Raw genomic sequence first — 19401 nt, 5'->3', positions numbered from 1 at the left:
AAACCCTAAACTGGAATTCATGCATTCAAGTGCTAATCTTCCACAAAATAACATCTAAAATAACTAAAAACCACTAATAAGCAATTAATTGAAGTAAAGAGGATGTTCTTGGCAAAATTCCTTAAAACCACAAGAAAGGTAGGAGCTTAATCTTTCCCCATCCAAAACAACTCCACCAACACCTTTAACCTTCCCTAATGATCACTTGTATGGTGTAGTTTGTGATTTGGTTGGTTGGAACTCAAGATTTGAGAAAATTTGGAAGCTAGAAATTGAAGAGCTCTCTCTTGTTTTCCTCCTCAAGAGATTCGGCCAAGACACAAGAAAAATGGGAGAAAATTGAGTCAAAATTGATTTTAGGAAAGTTAAGAAGGTCTTGGTCAAAAGTCAAGGTCCAATGGTTATGTGACAAATGGTCCTCTAGGGTTTTAATCTTACCCTTTTGTCTCTCCAAGATTAAACCATCTAAGTAACCTCTAATTATCTCTTAACACCTAGTACATTAATCCCGGTATACAAAACATAACCTACTCGGTCGAATTTATCGCACTTAACGCCACTAGCGGGTCTCACGTCCAATATACACTCTTTATTTCTCAAGAACTAATTTATACTAGGAAAATAATTTTAAAACTGTACTTACTTGTAAAAATGCATAGAAATTTTAATATTTCCAAGGAAAATATAAAATGTAGGCAAAGAAATAAAATGTGAATTTTTTTTTTTTGGGTTCTCACATAAACAATCTGTTTTGAGTCAGTTTTTTTCCAGTTTTTAATCAGGTTCAATAGTCCAAAATCAGTCTTGGACTACAACAGCCATAGTTTCCTAATTCTAGTTGTCTTGTTTAAGTCCATTACTTTCCAGATTTTTGCATCAATCTTGTCCAAGTCCAAATAGGTTTTGTAGTGTAATTTTCCAGCAATATATCTCGTGTCAAGTGTGTCCCAATTTCTAGTCCAAATCTGCACCATTAACATCAAAATTCTGGTCAAATTTTGAGGTACTTGCATAGGGATTTGTCGAGTTCCATTAGAGTTCATCTTGCTCAAGTAAATTTGCAAATTTCCAGCTTTGTTGTCTACCGTTTTTCCAGCATTCTTGAGGCCTAATTTCTGCAAATTTCCAGCACCTTTATCCGTGTTTAACTCTTGTTTTGCTCTTAAAAATTCTAACCGTGCACAATTTTGTGAATACTACTTGATAAGTGGAGATTCATCTCGAGCATAGCTCTAAGTTATTCAAGGCAAACAAGTAACATCCATTAGAACTCAATTGTGACCTCATTGGAGTGTTGAGTGCAAACATGAGTGTTGAGGGTAAACATTAAGGGAGTGTGTGAGTTCTTTGCTTAATCTTTTTTTTTTTGCAGGTTTATCTTAACATGTCAAACGGAGAGGGATCGTACATTGCTGACTCTAAGCTTACCATGGAGGCTATGATGAGCGAATTCCAATGTAAGATGGGATTGGAATTTGACTCATTTCATGAACGGATGGACCAACTTGAAAATTCCCAAGGCCGAAGTTAGGGACAGAATAATAGAGCAAAAAATGGAGCTTCTAATGATGAATATGAGGAGGATGAAGGTCATTTAAGGGCTGCCTGAAACAATAATAGGAGAAGTACTGATCCTATTAAGGGAATAAAGCTAAAAATTCCATTTTTCCGAAGGAAATCCGACCCCGAGGCTTATTTGGAATGGGAGAGGAAGATCGAGATGATATTTGAATGTAATAGCTACACGGATGAGCAGAAAGTAAAACTTGAAGCCCTGGAGTTCACTGAGTATGCATCGATATGGTGGGATCAACTACGCCTTAGTCATAGAAAGAATCGTGAGCGGGCTGTGGAGACTTGGGAGGAGTTACGAGGATTGATGAAAATGAGATTTGTGCCTAACTACTATCATCGAGACTTGCACAATAGATTACAAACTCTTATTCAAGGCAATATGTCCATGGAGGATTATTACAAAGAGACAAAGATGGCTATGATGAGAGCCAACGTTCAAGAAGATTTAGAAGCTACAATGTCCAAGTTTTTAATTGGTTTGAGGCATGAAATTGCGAAGATAGTTGAGCTCCAACAGTATCTAGATATAAATGAGTTGTTGGACAAGGCGGTGATGGTGAAAATGCACCTCAAGAGGAGGGGTAACACTCGCTCAAATTCCAACCATCAAGCTGGAAATTGGCGAAATTTTCCTTCAAGAGATGAGGACAAGACAATGGGAGCTTCTCAACCATCAAAACCGAAACTAAGTGAGGCTAAACCAGCAGCTAAATCCGAGGTGGAAATTGGTCAACGTACTCCAAAACCGCGAAGTAGGGATGCTAAATGTTTCAAGTGTCAAGGTTTTGGACACTTTGCATCTCAATGTCCCATCAAAGGATCATGCTCATCCTATCTAATGGAGAAGTTGTGTCGGATAAAGAGGACGATTGTGAAGGTATGCCACCTTTAATGGAGGAAAGTGATAACTCGGAGGAAGAATTGCCCGTTGATGGTAAAGTTGGATTCTTAGTTGTCCGGAAAGTGCTTGCTGCCCGAGCTATAGAAGAGGATGATATGCAAAGGTAAAAATTATTCTACACTCATTGTCATATCAATGACAAGTTGTGTAGTCTAATAATTGATGGTGGAAGTTGCACGAATGTAGCGAGCTTGTTCATGGTTAAGAAATTCTCTCTTTCAACCACCAAACACCCTAAGCCATATTGACTCCAATAGCTAACTAATGATGGTGGTAAGCGTGTTTATAGGCAAGTGAAGGTTCCATTCCACATTGGTAAGTATGAAGATGAAGTGGTATGTGACGTGGTACCAATACAAGCAAGTCACTTGATCTTAGGTCATCCTTGGTAATTCGACAAAACTGTCAACTTCGATGGTCGAACTAAGAAGTATTCCTTCATGCTTGGTGATAGAAAGACTACTCTTATTCCTCTTACCCCTAGACAAGTCTATGAGGATCAAGTGAGGCTACATGAAGAATATGAGCTAGAATGTGACCAAACGAAAAGAGCAATGCATGAGAGAGGAAAGGAAGCCAATTTGGCCAAGAATGAGAAGATGAAGACAACACTTGTTTGCATGATCAAAGAAGAGCTGGATCCTTCTTGTACCTATACTAACTTGATTACTACTAGTTTTCTTTCTTTTGGGCAGGTTAAGCAAATGGTCATGGAAGATGCTACGCACCAATTTGAGGATTCGTATCTCATTGATACGAAAGAATTGAAATTAGACCGTGAGGTTCAAGGTGCTGCAAGCAGCCTTTGCAAACATTGCACATGATGTTCTTTGTGTTGGATAAAGTTCTTGATCGTGTTCCTCATAAGAATGACCTAACGTCATGTAACCTGCCATGTTACCTTTCGTGTTTCCATTTGTCGGCAAATCGCCTTTAAGAGGAGGGGAATGATGCAGTATCTAGCTACCAAAGAAGCCAAGCCAGCCGTTGAGCCGAGTTTGAGGCTATAAAGAGTCATTTTCATTAGTTAATGTTCTAGTTTTTGGTTTGAGTTTCTTTGTGCTGTTTGCTTAGATAAATTCCAACAGCTTTAGTTTATCAAGTTGAGTAATTTATTAGTGGAATAAATGGCTAAAAGGTCATGTTGACCATAGTAAGCCATGTTGGCCGAATTAAGAGTTAATTTTTTAGTAGTTAATGCTTAGTTAAGTGAGTTCTAGTTTGATTAGGAGTTAGTCATGTAAAAGATTATAAATAAACCTTAGTTTTAACATTTTCGGGACATTGAATAAAATTTGAGAAAATTTTCAGAAATTCTTTCTTGTGTGAGAGAGCTTCTTTTGGCTTGTGAAAACCACCATTGAATATCTTAGAGTAGATCTAAGGTGATTCGACAACTTATCAATCAAGTATTTACCTTGATTGTGGTGTCGTTTTACCATTTTGGTCTTTCTTGAGCGGTCCAAGATCGATCATAAACATTCATCCCCAAACGTTGATCCTTAATCTAGGTCCAAGCTTGTGGTTCACATTCTTGGTTCGCCTTGGCGTATTGAGAATCGTATCAATTTCTGAATTAAAGTAGAATACGCTTGGATCAAACCATAAATCGAAAGAGACTTAACCTTTTCTGCTAGCAAACCATGATTAACATATTAATATTTCTAGCAAATCTTCCAAATCTTAAATTGAACCATACATGGAAAGAGACTTGTGCTTTTTAAGGACTTTAATATAAGAAGGAAAAATGAAAATGGATGAATCAGACCACAAAAATACCATAAACTTGATTTTGAAATAATTGCTCTAATATGAAAAAGTATTACTATAATTAAAATTCAAAAAGTATTAGAAAAGCTTCAAGTGAACACAAATACTAAAGTCTTGTCACAATTGAATCTCAAAGCCTATATCATAATCACCATCACTTGCTCCAAGCATCCTCTTCTTCCACCTTGTTTGACCACAAAACAAATAAATTAGATAAGCTAAGCCAAGTAATTTTACAAAAAAATCCCTTGACAGGAGATAAAAGTAAGAGTTCTTGTAACAATATTTTTCTAAAAAAGGAACTTCCCTAAACATTTAGTGCAATAATACTGCTACATTTAAGGATAACAATCCGTAAACAAACTAAATAACAATTGAGAAGATTTGGTGTCTCTATAACGAAAAAAAATTTCTTTTACTTTCCTGCAAACAACCTATTGAGGTTGTCTATGTTGTCCCTTTTTTTTAAGTTTTGCAGTACTTCTAAAGGTTTTGTAATCTAGAAAAATGAGAGAATATCAAGAGATGGAATGATTCATCACTCAACAAAGTAGACGGGAAATTTTTTTCAGAAATGTGTCGAATTGAGCTTTTACAGCCTTAAAAAAAACAAAAAATCACAGAAGATGAACATATGGCAAAATTATAAGCAATAAAGCACAAAAAATGGAGAAATGACAAATCAAAAAATGACATTATTGTTCTTAACATGATTATGAAGCTTTGCAACTTTAAAATTAGAAGAATTAGATAGCCAAAAGAAGAAAGAATGCATTAGATTTATAAGAAAATAAAGGAAAGTTGATCCAAAAGAAGCAGACATGTTTTTTGGATTACAGTAAATCTTGCACTTGCTTATACGACATGCAAGCATTTGATTGTTGAGCATATAAACCACAGAAAAAGAATTCTAAACATAAGAGAAAAATCCAAGTCAATTTGTTTTGCAAGTTTCATCATGCAGTTTCTCTCAGAAGTGTTTGGATTTGTTAATACTATATCTGGACAATACTTATACTAAGCAAATGCCATCATAGCTACTCCTTTAGGTGCTTTATTATCCTATTTCGAATGTAGAATTTCATACACTAATGTAACTATGTTTTTAACCATGTTAATGCTGTTTGTGCAAAGTGCTTAAATAATTAAGAAACATGTCACAATACTTCTTTTATGTCCTATTACATTTCATCAAATGCAGAAAGGTGGCATATAGTTTGGTTCACGTATCTCATTTGGCTAGGGGCGGTCAAACCATTCTCCTTTATTGGTCAAATCCTCAAGTGGCTTGGATGGGAAAGGTTCTTTTAGATTTCTTAATGTTTGGATTCGGCATCATATTTTTATGTCTACGGTAGAAGAAAGTTGGAATCAACCGATACATACTCAGGGGATGGTGGCTTTTTTTAAGAAAATTTATAAGATTGTGGAAGGTACTGAAATCATGGAATTGCGAGTGTTTTGGTTACATTGGTCGTAGTGTCCAACATACGGAGAGGGAATTGTTGCGAGTCCAGAAAATTTATGATCGGTCTGGAAGGGAGGAAGAGCGTGTGAGGTTGGGGAAAGCGAGGACGGAGCATACGCATTTGTTGGCCATTGAACAGGATTTTTGGCTGCAAAAAGCTGTAGTCAAATGGATGAAGGAAGGGGATGCTAATACCTCCTATTTCCATGCAATGATTCGACAATGCCGGAATCAGAATTTCAAAGCCCGAATAAAAAATGAGGATGGAAAGTGGTTACAGACCAATCAGGAGATTAAGCTTTCGGCTGTGGAGTTTTTTAGTGCATTATTTCGGTTTGAGGCAGGAGTTGCGAGACTGAATGATATACCATTCTTTCTTCATAGTATTTCTCTACAGCAGAGAAGTAGGTTAGAATTGATGCCCACAGAAGAGGAAGTGAGTTGGGTGGTGTTTGATATGGACAAAGATAATGCAGTAGGGTCAGATGGCTTCTTGGCATTATTCTATCAAACTTGTTGGCAGTTAATAAAAAAAGACCTTATGGCGGCAGTTTAGGAGAGATAGTGCTGCGATGCAGCTGTGGAAACGAAGAATAAGAGGGAGAAGGGTAGGAGAGATAGAGAGGAGAGCGAGAGAATGAAGACTTGAGGAGGAAGAATCAATTCTGTTATTTCTCTTGATGCCTCTGCAATTGCAGAGAGCTCCTTATATAGGAAAGAACTACACGATCACTAACCCACTTAACAGACTGACATGCTGACGTCATCTGACTCAGCACCTTAACTACCTATAACAGAAACTGTTTTTATTTATTACTATTAACAATTAAGCCCCCCAAGTCCTGACAATCCATTCCCCTTATGACTAGCCTTGTCCTCAAGGCTGGAATTGAGGGAACTGGTGATTGATAACAGATGCGTCTTCCCAAGAAGCTTCACAGGAGTCCATGTGAGACCACTTAATTAGATATTGGATCACAGGTTGATCCTTCCTGAGGATAACCCTCCTCTGCAACACTGCCTCAGGTTCTAGTATGCAGTGATCCTGCATATCAAACTCTGGTATAGTGGGGGTGGTGTGCTGATCCGGGCCAATCCTTTTATTGAGCAAGGATATGTGAAACACAGGATGTATCCTGGCCCCCTCAGGTAGCTTGAGCCTGTATGAGACCTGACCCACCTTTTCCAAAACCTCAAAAGGGCCATAATATTTAGCTGCTAGTTTAAGACTCCTTCTGATGGCCAAGGACTGTTGCCTATAAGGCTGCAGCTTCAGGAAAACATAATCTCCAACTGCTAGGGTCCTCTCAGTTCTGTGCTGATTGGCAAAATAAGTCATTCGTTGCTGCGCCTTGTCCAATTTCTCCTTAATGGACTGAGAGATTCAAATTCTTTCCTGGACCAGGACCTTGGCACCTGGAATAACTGTATCCTGATATGGTCCCAAGGTAAGTGTGATGGTTTATATCCATAGAGAACTTCAAATGGTGTGGTCTGCAGTCCGGAATGGAATGTAGTATTGTACCACTGCTCTGCTAAAGGCAGCCACTTGTACCAGTGAGTAGGGTGCTCACTGGACATACACCTCAGGAAATTTTCTAAACATTGATTGAGTCTTTCTGACTGACCGTCTGTTTGTGGATGGTAGGAAGAGCTCAGGTGTAGTGCTACTCCCATCAATCTGAATAACTCCTGCCAAAATTTGCTAGTGAAAATTTTATCTCTATCACTGACAATAGACACTGGCAGTCCATGGAGCTTGTATATATTGTCCAGGAAGAGTTGTGCAACCTGTGTGGCTGTAAAAGGATGTTTGAGCGATAGAAAATATGCATATTCATAGTGAAGCTGCAGCAAGTAGGAACAGTGGAGGACTACCAGGAAAGGTTTGAGGAATTAAAATCATTGATGCTAGTAAAAAATCCTCACCTATCCGAATCATATTTCGTTTCAAGCTTCATTAGTGGATTGCGAGATGAAATTAAGACTATGGTGAAAATATTGAAGCCAGACAGGGTATCAGATGCTATGGATTTAGCCAGACTGCAGGAAGAAGCCTGGAGGCTGCAGCAGAGATCTGCTAAACAGTTAGCAAAGTCACCTGTTGATCCTAAGTTTGGCTTATACAAAGGTACTACCGCTGTTCCAAATACCTATAAAATTCCACCGACTAATGTTATCAAAGGTGAGACTAGTTCAACTACACCAATCAGGAAAATATCGCCACAAGAAATACAATTTAGAAGGAATAATGGACTGTGCTTCAAGTGTGGTGAATGTTTTGGAGTAGGACACCAGTGCAAGAACAGACAACTGAACATGATGGTAGTCGATGAGGAAGATGAAGGAGAATTCTTGGATGCTGTAGGGGAGCAAGATGAAAAGACTGGCAACCCTGGAGAATTGATGGAGGTATCGCTCCATGCACTCTCTGAGGCATTAAAGAGGAAAACAATCACTCTCAGGGGAGAAATCAAGGGAGTTCCCATACACATTCTGGTGGACACAGGTAGTTCAGACACCTACATTAGCCACCATCTGGTTAAAGCTCTGGAATTGCCATATGTGGTCACCACTCCTTTCACAGTCGTCATTGGGGATGGCTCAATGGTATCAGGATGCACTAAGAGTCCTAAGGTGCTTTGGTCCACTAATAATCACAAGTTCTGTTTTGACATGAGGATCATGGAGCTAGGAGGATAGGATCTAATTTTAGGAGTGGATTGGATGGCTCATTATAGCCCCATCACATTTGACTTTCACAAGCTAAATATAGCTATTCATAGTGAAGCGGAAGAAATTATCCTGCAGGGATGTGTGGCAGAAGCGTAGCTCAATCTGTTGAGAAACAAGGACCTGAGGGACTTCATTAATTACAAACATAGCTGTTACAGTATATCTCAGGGAATTCAAGAGAGAAATCCAGATATTGAGACACCTATTGAAGTCAAGGAGTTGTTGGACAAGTACAGGGATGTGTTTGCAGCACCTACAGGCTTACCACCAGAGAGAAGTTTGGACCATGCCATACCCCTCAAGTCAGATGCTCAAGCCTTCAAAATCAAGCCTTACAGGTACCCTCACTCACAAAAAATTGAGATAGAAAGGCAAGTTGTGGAAATGCTAGACAGTGGAATCATTAAGCATAGTAATAGTCCCTATGCTTCACCTGTGTTGTTGGTCAAAAAGAAAGATGGCACCTAGCGTTTTTTTGTTGATTATAGGCACCTGAATAAATTGACTGTTAAGGACAAGTATCCCATTCCTAATATTGAGGAGCTGATAGCTGAGTTATGTGGATCCAAATACCATTCCAAAATAGACCTGAGGGCAGGGTATCATCAGGTTAGAGTTAAAGTCCAAGATGTGCACAAAACTGCTTTTCAAACTCATGAGGGGCATTATAAATTTCTAGGCATGCCTTTTGGGCTGACAAATGCTCCAGCCACCTTCCAGGCATTAATGAATAAGGTTTTTCAGCCCTGTCTGCGCAAGTTTGTGTTAATATTTTTCGATGACATACTGGTCTACAGCAAAGATCTGGATCAACATGTGAAACATCTGGAGGTGGTACTGAAGGTACTGAGAGAGAATCGGCTGTATGCTAAGCTGTCTAAATGCTCATTTGCTTAGCAGAGGATTGAATATCTTGGACATATGATCTCATCAGAGGGGGTGAGTATGGAAGAAGGAAAGATCAAAGATGTATTGGATTGGCCTACCCCCAACTCAGTTAAGGCATTAAGGGGTTTTCTAGGCCTTACGGGCTACTATAAGCGATTCATCAAACATTATGGTATCATTTGCAGGCCATTGACAGACCTACTCAAGAAGGATGGCTTCTGCTGGAATGAACAAGCAGATGCTGCCTTTAAGAAACTTAAGCAAATCATGTGTACTTCACCAGTTCTCAGGCTACCAGATTTTGAGAGGCCATTTGTGATTGAGACAGATGCCAGTAATGGAGGCATAGGTGCAGTGTTGCAGCACGACTCTCATCCCATAGCATACCTCAGTAGGGCTCTATCAACAAGGAATTTGGGTCTATCTGTTTATGAGAAGAAGTTAATGGCCTTGGTGTTAGCTGTGACCAAATGGAGGCATTAGTTAATGGGACACCATTTCATCATTAAGACTGATCACCAGTCACTGAAGTATTTGTTAGAACAGAAGTTAACTACACCCTTGCAGCACAAGTGGTTGACTAAACTGTTGGGCCTGGACTATGAGATACAGTATAAGAAGGGCAGTGATAACACTGCTGCTGATGCTCTATCTAGGAAAGCATTCTGTGGCCAGGAAGACCAGCAAGAGAACTCCTTCCTAGCAATTTCTGTAGTCAAACCCAAGTGGATGGAGGAATTATGCAGAAGCTATGAGGGGGATGGGCACTGGCAATCTGTTATAGCTCAATGCTTGTTGGACTCACACACAGGGAGTGATTATCAGATCTTAGATGGCATCATTAAGTACAAAGGGAAACTGGTAGTGGGGTCAGCAAATGGTATCAGGAACTCCCTACTCAAGGCAGTCCATGATACTGCTCTAGGAGGACATTTAGGCCAAAGAGGGACTTATCAGAAGTTGAAAGCCTTATTCTATTGGGAAGGAATGAAGCAAGATGTGATCAAGTTTGTCAGTGCTTGTGACGTGTGCCAGAGGTGAAAGCATGAAAATGTGCCTTACCCAGGCTTGTTGCAGGCCTTGACTATCCCTGATAAGGCATGGTCCCACCTCACTATGGACTTCATCGAGAATTTGCCTATGTCACAAGGAATGGATACCATTCTGGTGGTCATCGATCGCTTCACAAAATATGCATATTTTCTAGCGCTCAGACATCCTTTTACAGCCACACAGGTTGCACAACTCTTCCTGGACAATATATACAAGCTCCATGGACTGCCAGTGTCTATTGTCAGTGATAGAGATAAAATTTTCACTAGCAAATTTTGGCAGGAATTATTCAGATTGATGGGAGTAGCACTACACCTGAGCTCTTCCTACCATCCGCAAATAGATGGTCAGTCAGAAAGACTCAATCAATGTTTAGAAAATTTCATGAGGTGTATGTCCAGTGAGCACCCTACTCACTGGTACAAGTGGCTGCCTTTAGCAGAGCAGTGGTACAATACTACATTCCATTCCGGACTGCAGACCACACCATTTGAAGTTCTCTATGGATATAAACCATCACACTTACCATTGGGACCATATCAGGATACAGTTATTCCAGGTGCCAAGGACCTGGTCCAGGAAAGAATTCGAATCTCTCAGTCCATTAAGGAGAAATTGGACAAGGCGCAGCAACGAATGACTTATTTTGCCAATCAGCACAGAACTAAGAGGACCCTAGCAGTTGGAGATTATGTTTTCCTGAAGCTGCAGCCTTATAGGCAACAGTCCTTAGCCATCAGAAGGAGTCTTAAACTAGCAGCTAAATATTATAGCCCTTTTGAGGTTTTGGAAAAGGTGGGTCAGGTTTCATACAGGCTCAAGCTACCTGAGGGGGCCAGGATACATCCTGTGTTTCACATATCCTTGCTCAAGAAAATGATTGGCCCGGATCAGCACACCACCCCCACTATACCAGAGTTTGATATGCAGGATCACTGCATACTAGAACCTGAGGCAGTGTTGCAGAGGAGGGTTATCCTCAGGAAGGATCAACCTGTGATCCAATATCTAATTAAGTGGTCTCACATGGACTCCTGTGAAGCTTCTTGGGAAGACGCATCTGTTATCAATCACCAGTTCCCTCAATTCCAGCCTTGAGGACAAGGCTAGTCATAAGGGGAAGGGATTGTCAGGACTTGGGGGGCTTAATTGTAAATAGTAATAAATAATAACAGTTTCTGTTATAGGTAGTTAAGGTGCTGAGTCAGATGACGTCAGCATGTCAGTCTGTTAAGTGGGTTAGTGATCGTGTAGTTCTTTCCTATATAAGGAGCTCTCTGCAATTGCAGAGGCATGAAGAGAAATAACAGAATTGATTCTTCCTCCTCAAGTCTTCATTCTCTCGCTCTCCTCTCTATCTCTCCTACCCTTCTCCCTCTTGTTCTTCATTTCCACAGCTGCATCGCAGCTCTATCTCAGGAATTCTGCTTGAAGTCCTGACACGGTCTCGGCCGAGTCTTCGAACCATGGACTCAGCCAAAGGGTATCACGAGCACAATGGTAGTATGGTCCCAAAAAAAATGTAGTAGCAAAGTGGAATGAATTCCGTCCGATAAGTCTACGTAATGTCAGTTCCAAGATTCTGTCAAAAATCTTGGCTTTGAGGATTAATCAGGTGTTGTCTGAGATAATATCGGAGTATCAGGCGGGGTTTGTCCTGGGAAGGCATATTGAAGGTAACATATTATTAGCACAGGAATTAATGATGGACATTGGCAGGAAGCTTAAAGAACCGAATCTAATTCTTAAATTAGATATGAAAAAGGCTTATGTTTGGTTGGACTGGGCTTTTCTCATGTCGATGTTACGTGGCTTGGATTTGGGGAATGGTTCATCGACTTAGTGTATCGGACCCTATCTAATAATTGGTTCTCGGTTCTCATAAATGGGGACCAGACGGGGTTTTTCAAATCCTTCCGTGGGGTATATCGAGGACATCCTTTGTCTCCTGCACTTTTTGTTGTTGCAGCAGAATTTCTTACTCGTGGAATCCAGCACTTGTTCGAAGGAGGGAAACGAATGTTTTATCATTCTTCAGAAACTCGTTACCCGATTCTCTCTTTTGCGAATGAGACGATGATCTTTACAAGGTTAGCCAGAAATAGTTTGAAGAAGATTAAATGCTTTCTGGATCATTATTAGCGAGTCTCAGGGCAAAGGGTGAATATTGCCAAGAGTTCCTTCATCTGCTCGCCAAATTTGGCTCAGCATAAGTTAAAACCAGTTATGTCAATTCTTGGCTTTAGGAGGGAAGTGTTTCCTGTTTGATATTTGGGGACTCCCTTGTATGTGGGTAGATTGCATAAATCTCTGTTTGAGGGGTTGCTTGTTAAGATTAAAGCTATAATTCATGGTTGGAGTATGAAGTTTTTATCCCACGGAGGGTGAATTGCTCTTCTTTGTCATGTTTTAGCCTCTGTTCCAATTTATTTCTTGTAGGTCTTAGCCCCTCCCAAGTCTTGGATCATATTGTTAGGTCACGTGTTGAATGGCTTTTTATGGGATGGCGGCGTTGATCGACATACGCATAGGCGTACGTGGGAACGTCTTTGTTTGCCAGTAAAAGAAGGTGGTCTTGGCTTTAAGGACTTCACGGCTACAAAGGAAGCTTTTAGCATGAAATTTGGGTGCGGCTGAGAGAGGGGAAGTCTCTTTGGGCTCACTTCATGCAGTAAAAATATTTTGCAGGTATCCATCCCTTATTGTCAGATGGGAACCAAGGATCTCACACTTGGAGAAGACTTGGTGTGGTTCGGGAGCTGGCTGAAGAGCAAATTTTCTGGAAAATAATGGAGGGCAAAGTAGATTTTTGGAAGGATAAATGGGTTTTAAAAGCCCTCTTATTTCGTACTATTCCATGGTTAATCCTTCTCCGTTTCTCGTTTTGGACTTCTTTGACAATTCAGCGTGGAATGTGCAGTTGCTTAGGCAATGGCTGCCACCGAGTGTAGTGCCCTCTATACTAGAATTGGAGGTGCAAAGGGATGCCAAGGATGTACTAATTTGGAATGTTTCTTCCTCTAGCTGTTTTGAGGTTAAATCAGCCTATGAATTGGTTCGGATAAAGAGAAATTCTTTAGTGGTTTGGCGAGCTGTCTGGAGTTCCTTCTTGCCGCTAAAGATCAGCTTTTTTGCCTGGCAGTTGCTACATAATTGTTTGCCACTGGATGAGATTCTACAGCAGCGGGGTTTTCATCTCCCTTCCAAGTGCCAGTGCTGTGATCAGAGGGAAGTGGTGCGACATATCTTTTTGGAGGGGAGTTTAACTCACCAAGTGTGGGGCTTCGTTCATACTGGTTTTGGGCTGGCTTATGTCAATCATCCTTGCTTTAGTTCTGCCTTGTTGCAGTGGATATTATCATGTCCAAATGGTGCTCTCAAGCACATTCGCTGTGCAGTTCCTTTAGTGGTCATTTGTTATATTTGGTGGAGTCACAATGCAGCAAGGTTTGAATGGGTTAAGATATCCTCCGCGGATATAATTTCCCAGGTGCAGTACGTTTTTCATCTTTTAGGGTGAAGCAGTCTCAATTGGTGGGGGACTTGGATTCCATATTGCAAGGTTTTTTTTCGATATTCAGCAAGCTACCAGGAAAACCGCGGTGGTTGTTATGTGGTTAGCTCCCCCGCTAGGTTTCTTGAAACTTATTACGGATGCTAGCATGGTGAATGGTAAGGCAACAGGTGGTGGCGTGATGTGTGATCATTATGGAAATGTCACCTTGGCTTTCTACAAGGAGCTGGGAGAGACGGAAGTGCTAGAGGCTGAGGCTTATGAGCTGTTAAATGGGCTGCAGGCTTGCTTGCACAAGGGACTGTCGCATGTTTTGGCTGAGGTGGACTCAGAGTCCTTGGATTATTTGGTATCAACGAGGGGTTCTTCTCTATGGCCGCTTTGTAATGTTATTCAAAGAATCAAGTCTCTCTTAGCAGCTGTTAGAGGGTCACTATCTCACAACTATAGAGAAGCAAATGCAGTCACAGACACTTTAGCAAATCTTGGATATGTTGGCCAGTTTATTTTTCATAGCATGTCTCAGATACCTGCAAGACCAAGAGCTTTAATTTTTTTAGATAACTCTAGTTCGTCAGGAGTTCATTTTGTCACTGTAAGGGAGTAGTTCACTTGTTTTATGGCCCTAACATATAGTATGCCCTCCTGTATCCTGTTTTCTGAGCCATTTTAATAAAATATTGGGTTGGCATCCCACCCCTGTGTACGGGGTTTGCCAAAAAAAAGTGCAGAAAGGTTTTATGCTTGATTTGGCAAAGCTGTGTTTTGCAAAAGTAGATAACTTAGCAATACATATTTTAACAGAGTTTGTCTACGCTTCAATTGTTTTGTACCAAGAACCAAGTTAAATAATTTCATCAAATAAATCACAGTTATTATTAGAGATTTACAACAAAGGTTGATAAGTTGAGATTTATAAATCGTTTTAAGCTTAACAACTTAATAATGATACTCATCACATATATAATTTTCCTAAATTTGACCCATTTTTGACATTTTATAAAAACCTTATTTTCTTGCTAGTAGAATTTCCCTATACTTCATGTGTAATTGAATTAGAGATGCCATACAGATGAAAAAACCTCGTAATTAGAATTTCAAAATTCTATAGCTTCAACATTTGGAAAAGATAAAGAAATAACCATTTTCACAAAAAAAAAAAAAAAAAGAACTCGGCAGATATTAACGAGACCAAAAGTTATTTTGAATCGCTTAAAAGAGAAGTAATAAAGCAACAAATTGAGGGTACCTTAATAAAATGTTGAAATTGAAAGGGCTTGAGATATCCAGATGCTCCAACTGTCCTTATAACCTGTATATAGTACAGGAATTGAAGTATTGGAGTAAGCAAATTAGAAATGTCAAGTAAACCACAACCAAAAAATGAGTATAGATTTATAATATCACAACACAAAAACTTCAGAATAAGCATCCTTGAACATACCAAGAATCAATAAAAATCTAATCTGCCGACAAAACCTCAAAATTCATCAAAATAGAAGCTTAGACAAATGAATACATTGCAACAGTTGACAATTAACAATTGAAGAATGAATCAAAGAAAAAAAAATAGAGGCAATAGTTACTCGAACCAACCACAGTTTTGTGTGTAAAATAAATATACACTACTGTTGGATTAGAATTTTAACTTTAAGTGTAATAATATAAGACTATATAACTCCAAAAGAAACAAAATTCAATCAAAGAGGGCTGCTCGAGTTGATTTTTCGACATGCTACATAGGGAACATGCTACATAGGGGCCATTTGGTTGGTCTGTGTTCATGGAACCTCTCCTTTTTTTTTTGCTTTTTCTTTTTTTTTTTTAAAAAAAATGTGGAACTTCTCAATTGATATTCATAGTGCTAGTTGTTTATGGAGGGGTCACAAATGGCGGACCGCTCCTTTCCAAAGGAAAGAAAATAAAGGGAAGGCGGAAAAGAAGAACTGGGGGATAGATGATTAGAGTTGTGCAAGAGTAAAAACAATGACAGATAATCACTTAAATGCCTACACATTAAACACTCGGTCAAACCAAAATTCATGTTGTCATCATCCCAATACATCGTCATAATGTCTGTCCACCATTATCGGATAATTTTGATTTTAATAACATAGGGAAAAAAGCAGGCAAAAAATCAAGGCTCACAAAAACTTTTGCACAATGTACAACACACATACATGCAGCCAATAATAAGTACTAACAAAAAAAACCTACCTAATCCATTCAATTCACAGGAATACACAAGCCGACCACAAAGGATAGCCGCAGTCTTGCGAAAATAACATACCACAATCTAAGCGCAGAAAACAACACCATCAATCCACATAATGTTTGTGAAAAACCCAAATAACCAACAAATATCAACAAAATCACCGTTGAAACTGGGGTCATGATTTCATAATTGACTCGAGAACACAATATACAAACCTATAACGTTTATTGAGAAAAATAATAATGATCTAAGGTCCTGGAACATTTGCCTTCCTCAACCTCCAAAAGTTCAAACTCTTTATCTAAGAACCTAAGCCCATAAGACAAAATCAGGTTTTGAAAACATGTAAAAAAGAACGATTGTAAGCAACTTATTCATTAAGAGTAGGTGTGTCAAGAATAGAAGAGTTGGGGATAATCGGAACAACACAAAAAACACAAAAAGTAGATAATTAAAAATGGAGACAGATCAAAAAAGTGTTACCTCAAAAATTGATCATTCTACATGAACCCTATGGAATCTTTCAACATTGAATAACCAACTGGTCCTGAAAAGCAAAATCAAAGAGTAATTTAATGCAAAGACAATTTAGTGGTACAAGAGAACCTAATTGCATAATATTTCTTCTAAAACATTCCATACATGGGAAAGATTAAAACAAACAACCAAGCATAGACCAGCTAGCACTAAATTATAAAGCAATCTACCGAAAGATGGCAAAGGCAAGAGCTTCAATGCAAGGCAAAGTAAATGGAATACATGAAAATCATCCACCAAATTATTTAAACCTCAAATATGAACAATAGATTACAGAATCTATATCCTACAAAACATAGAAACCAACAAAAAAATTCAAGAGGAAGACCGATTATAGTAAAAATGATGCTAAAGTGGAAGAGAGCTCCAGAGAAGACAATATACATGAAAACAAAGAAAAAGTATCAGCATACCACAATCTTGAATAGGAAATCAATGGTTTGTCAAAACAAAAAAAAAATGAAATCAAAGCCAAAACCAAAAATTGAGAAAAAAAATTAAGAGGCTTACGCAAGTAAATCAATGGTCTGCCGCTTCCTAGATCGAAACCTAGAAATGATTTGAAAAAACTATTGCAAGGCAATAGAGCTTCCAACAGTTGCTTCAACTGTAACCGTTCGTGCTCTTTGGACCATGGACTAGAATCCTGAACTTGAATCATATGCCATTCACCTATTTTTCTCCCCAAAGATAGCTTTGAAAAATTAATTTGTAAAATCTTCATGAATTCCTAAGATTCTAATATAATTACTATAATCTCAAAAAAAATTCACAAATTTCAATAATAAAAAGCCTGCAAGTGAACATAAATATTGAAATCTTAGCCTATTACTCTCAATCTCAACAAGTATGGAACTCCTAAATTCTTCTATCCCTAAAAAACCAATGAGCAAAAAAATACAATTTATTGTATCATCAAATTCAATTGAGTAAAAGAATAAGAGTTCAAAGAGTAAATTGTATACAAATAACTATACAACCAAATTTTATACAAAAGGCATACCTTTTATCAAGAACATAGATCCCATGAAACTTTTCATGCCCAGACAAAACCTGAAATAGGAGTAAACTATGATCTACATAGAAATACTAACAGTCAAAAAGAAAACAAAAGATTTTCAAAGATTGCACCTGAAGGAAACATATATCTAAATTTTCAACTACACATATCTAAAAATAAATCCAGATAGCCAATAAATGCAGAAAGATATTAAAAAAAAGATCCCAAGGAAAAAATTAGGAATTGATTATTGAAGGGAAAAAGCTTTGAAGCTCTACCTTTCTAATGCAAAGCAAACAACGGAGATTGATACTTCCACTGGGGAAAAATGGAAAAAAAAAAACACAGAGGAGAAAGCTAAGAAAGAGAAAATCTAGCTCCAACCTTAAGGATCTTGTGGCCGGAGGAGACTCTTAATACTTTGATTTCTTTTGCACCACTGATACTTTGAATTATAATGCGCGCTCTCACACTTTCAAAGTGAAATCATATATTGAGTTCAGAGAGAGAGAAAATGAAAGGAACATTTTTCTTAATAGCTCTCGTGTTTTTCTTGAGAGAGAAAATGAAATCATATAGCCTTGCACCCTTTCTTAAAAAATATCTTTTCTGCATGGACCGCTAGCTCTCGTGCTTTTGTTTGCCATTTTCCATATGAATCGGTTGGATGTATTATTACGATAAAGAAAGTAGAAGGAACAATATAAGCGCTACAAACATGGCCAAAATGATAGGAAAGAAAAAAATGAAAAAATATAGGGAAGAAAGTTGAGAGAGAGAAAATCCAAGTCCAACCTTAACCATCTTGAAGCCGGAGGAGACTTGTAATACTCTAATTTCTTCAACATCGGGAAAAAGTTTACACAATCTCACTCCATCAAGATGCTAGATATTAGAAGACATTTCCAAAATTTTCCACCTGCAACATCACAGATATATACAAATTATATGTATCCAAAAAATCCAAAAGGCTAGAGAAGTCCTGATGATGAGAAAGAAAAAGAGTTTTACAAGAAAAAAATCCTGACCATCATTGTTGCTTGTGTTGTTCAGCTAATTATTCAGATTATTGGTAAAAAAATAATAAGTCGGAAGAATGTTGTTCTAACAGGGGTAGGTATGAAACTATTGTTGTCGGGCTGACTAAACCCGGTAGCAAAAAATATATATATATTTTTTGAAAAAATGACTGGCAGCCGGGCTGATACAACCCGGCAGCCAGTGTCAGTCTGATGCTGCCCCGTCAACATCTGCAAAAAGTTTAAAAAAAAATGCTGTCTCATTAATTCACAGATTCCAGCTCTGACTGGAATCTCAAAGCTGGAAGATCATGACCGATCTTTTTTTTTTTTTGCAAGTCTTGTCCGCTACTGGGCTGACACATAGCCTGGTAGTGGTGGTTAAATTAAAAAAAATTTGGCTTTATAATCTAGCCGTTCATTTCAATGACTAGATTTTCACCGAAACTGTATTCTCGCCTAAATAAGTAGGCCTGAGCAAAATTCACTCTGTGCTATCTCATTTCCTGCCTTCCGAACTCTCACTTTCTCCCATCTCAATCCCTAGCTCTCTCTGTTAAGTGAGAGACCATGGAAGAAACCTCGCTACTTGCTAGAGACCATAGAGGTTACCACGAAAGAAACCCCGTTGCTTGCCAGAATTGGCCAAAGCTTATCAGCAGAATTGGTGAGTACCTTTGATTATTGCCTAGCTTGTTAGCAGAATTGGTGAGTGCCTCTTAGTG

General features: G+C 38.7%; 1 protein-coding gene and 1 long non-coding RNA gene across 2 annotated transcripts; one reads left to right on the top strand and one right to left on the bottom strand.

Moving 5' to 3' along the window:
• The first annotated feature begins 2466 nt into the window (after positions 1-2466).
• Positions 2467-6270, top strand: LOC113774070. The gene is made up of 4 exons (XM_027318641.1): positions 2467-2579; positions 2766-2811; positions 3172-3258; positions 5680-6270. The coding sequence occupies exons 1-4, from the start codon at positions 2467-2469 to the stop codon at positions 6268-6270; spliced, it is 837 nt and encodes a 278-aa protein (XP_027174442.1).
• Positions 6271-16601: 10331 nt separating this feature from the next.
• Positions 16602-18092, bottom strand: LOC113773117. The gene is made up of 3 exons (XR_003468752.1): positions 18042-18092; positions 17168-17329; positions 16602-16667 (listed from the first exon to the last, which is right to left on the bottom strand). It is a non-coding gene; the product is annotated as an uncharacterized LOC113773117 (long non-coding RNA).
• Positions 18093-19401: the final 1309 nt, after the last annotated feature.

Source organism: Coffea eugenioides, chromosome 6 (assembly GCF_003713205.1).
Source record: "Coffea eugenioides isolate CCC68of chromosome 6, Ceug_1.0, whole genome shotgun sequence".
Lineage (NCBI taxonomy): Eukaryota > Viridiplantae > Streptophyta > Magnoliopsida > Gentianales > Rubiaceae > Coffea > Coffea eugenioides.
Note: the sequence above shows the minus strand (reverse complement) of the source record. Positions and strands in the feature narration are given on the sequence as shown.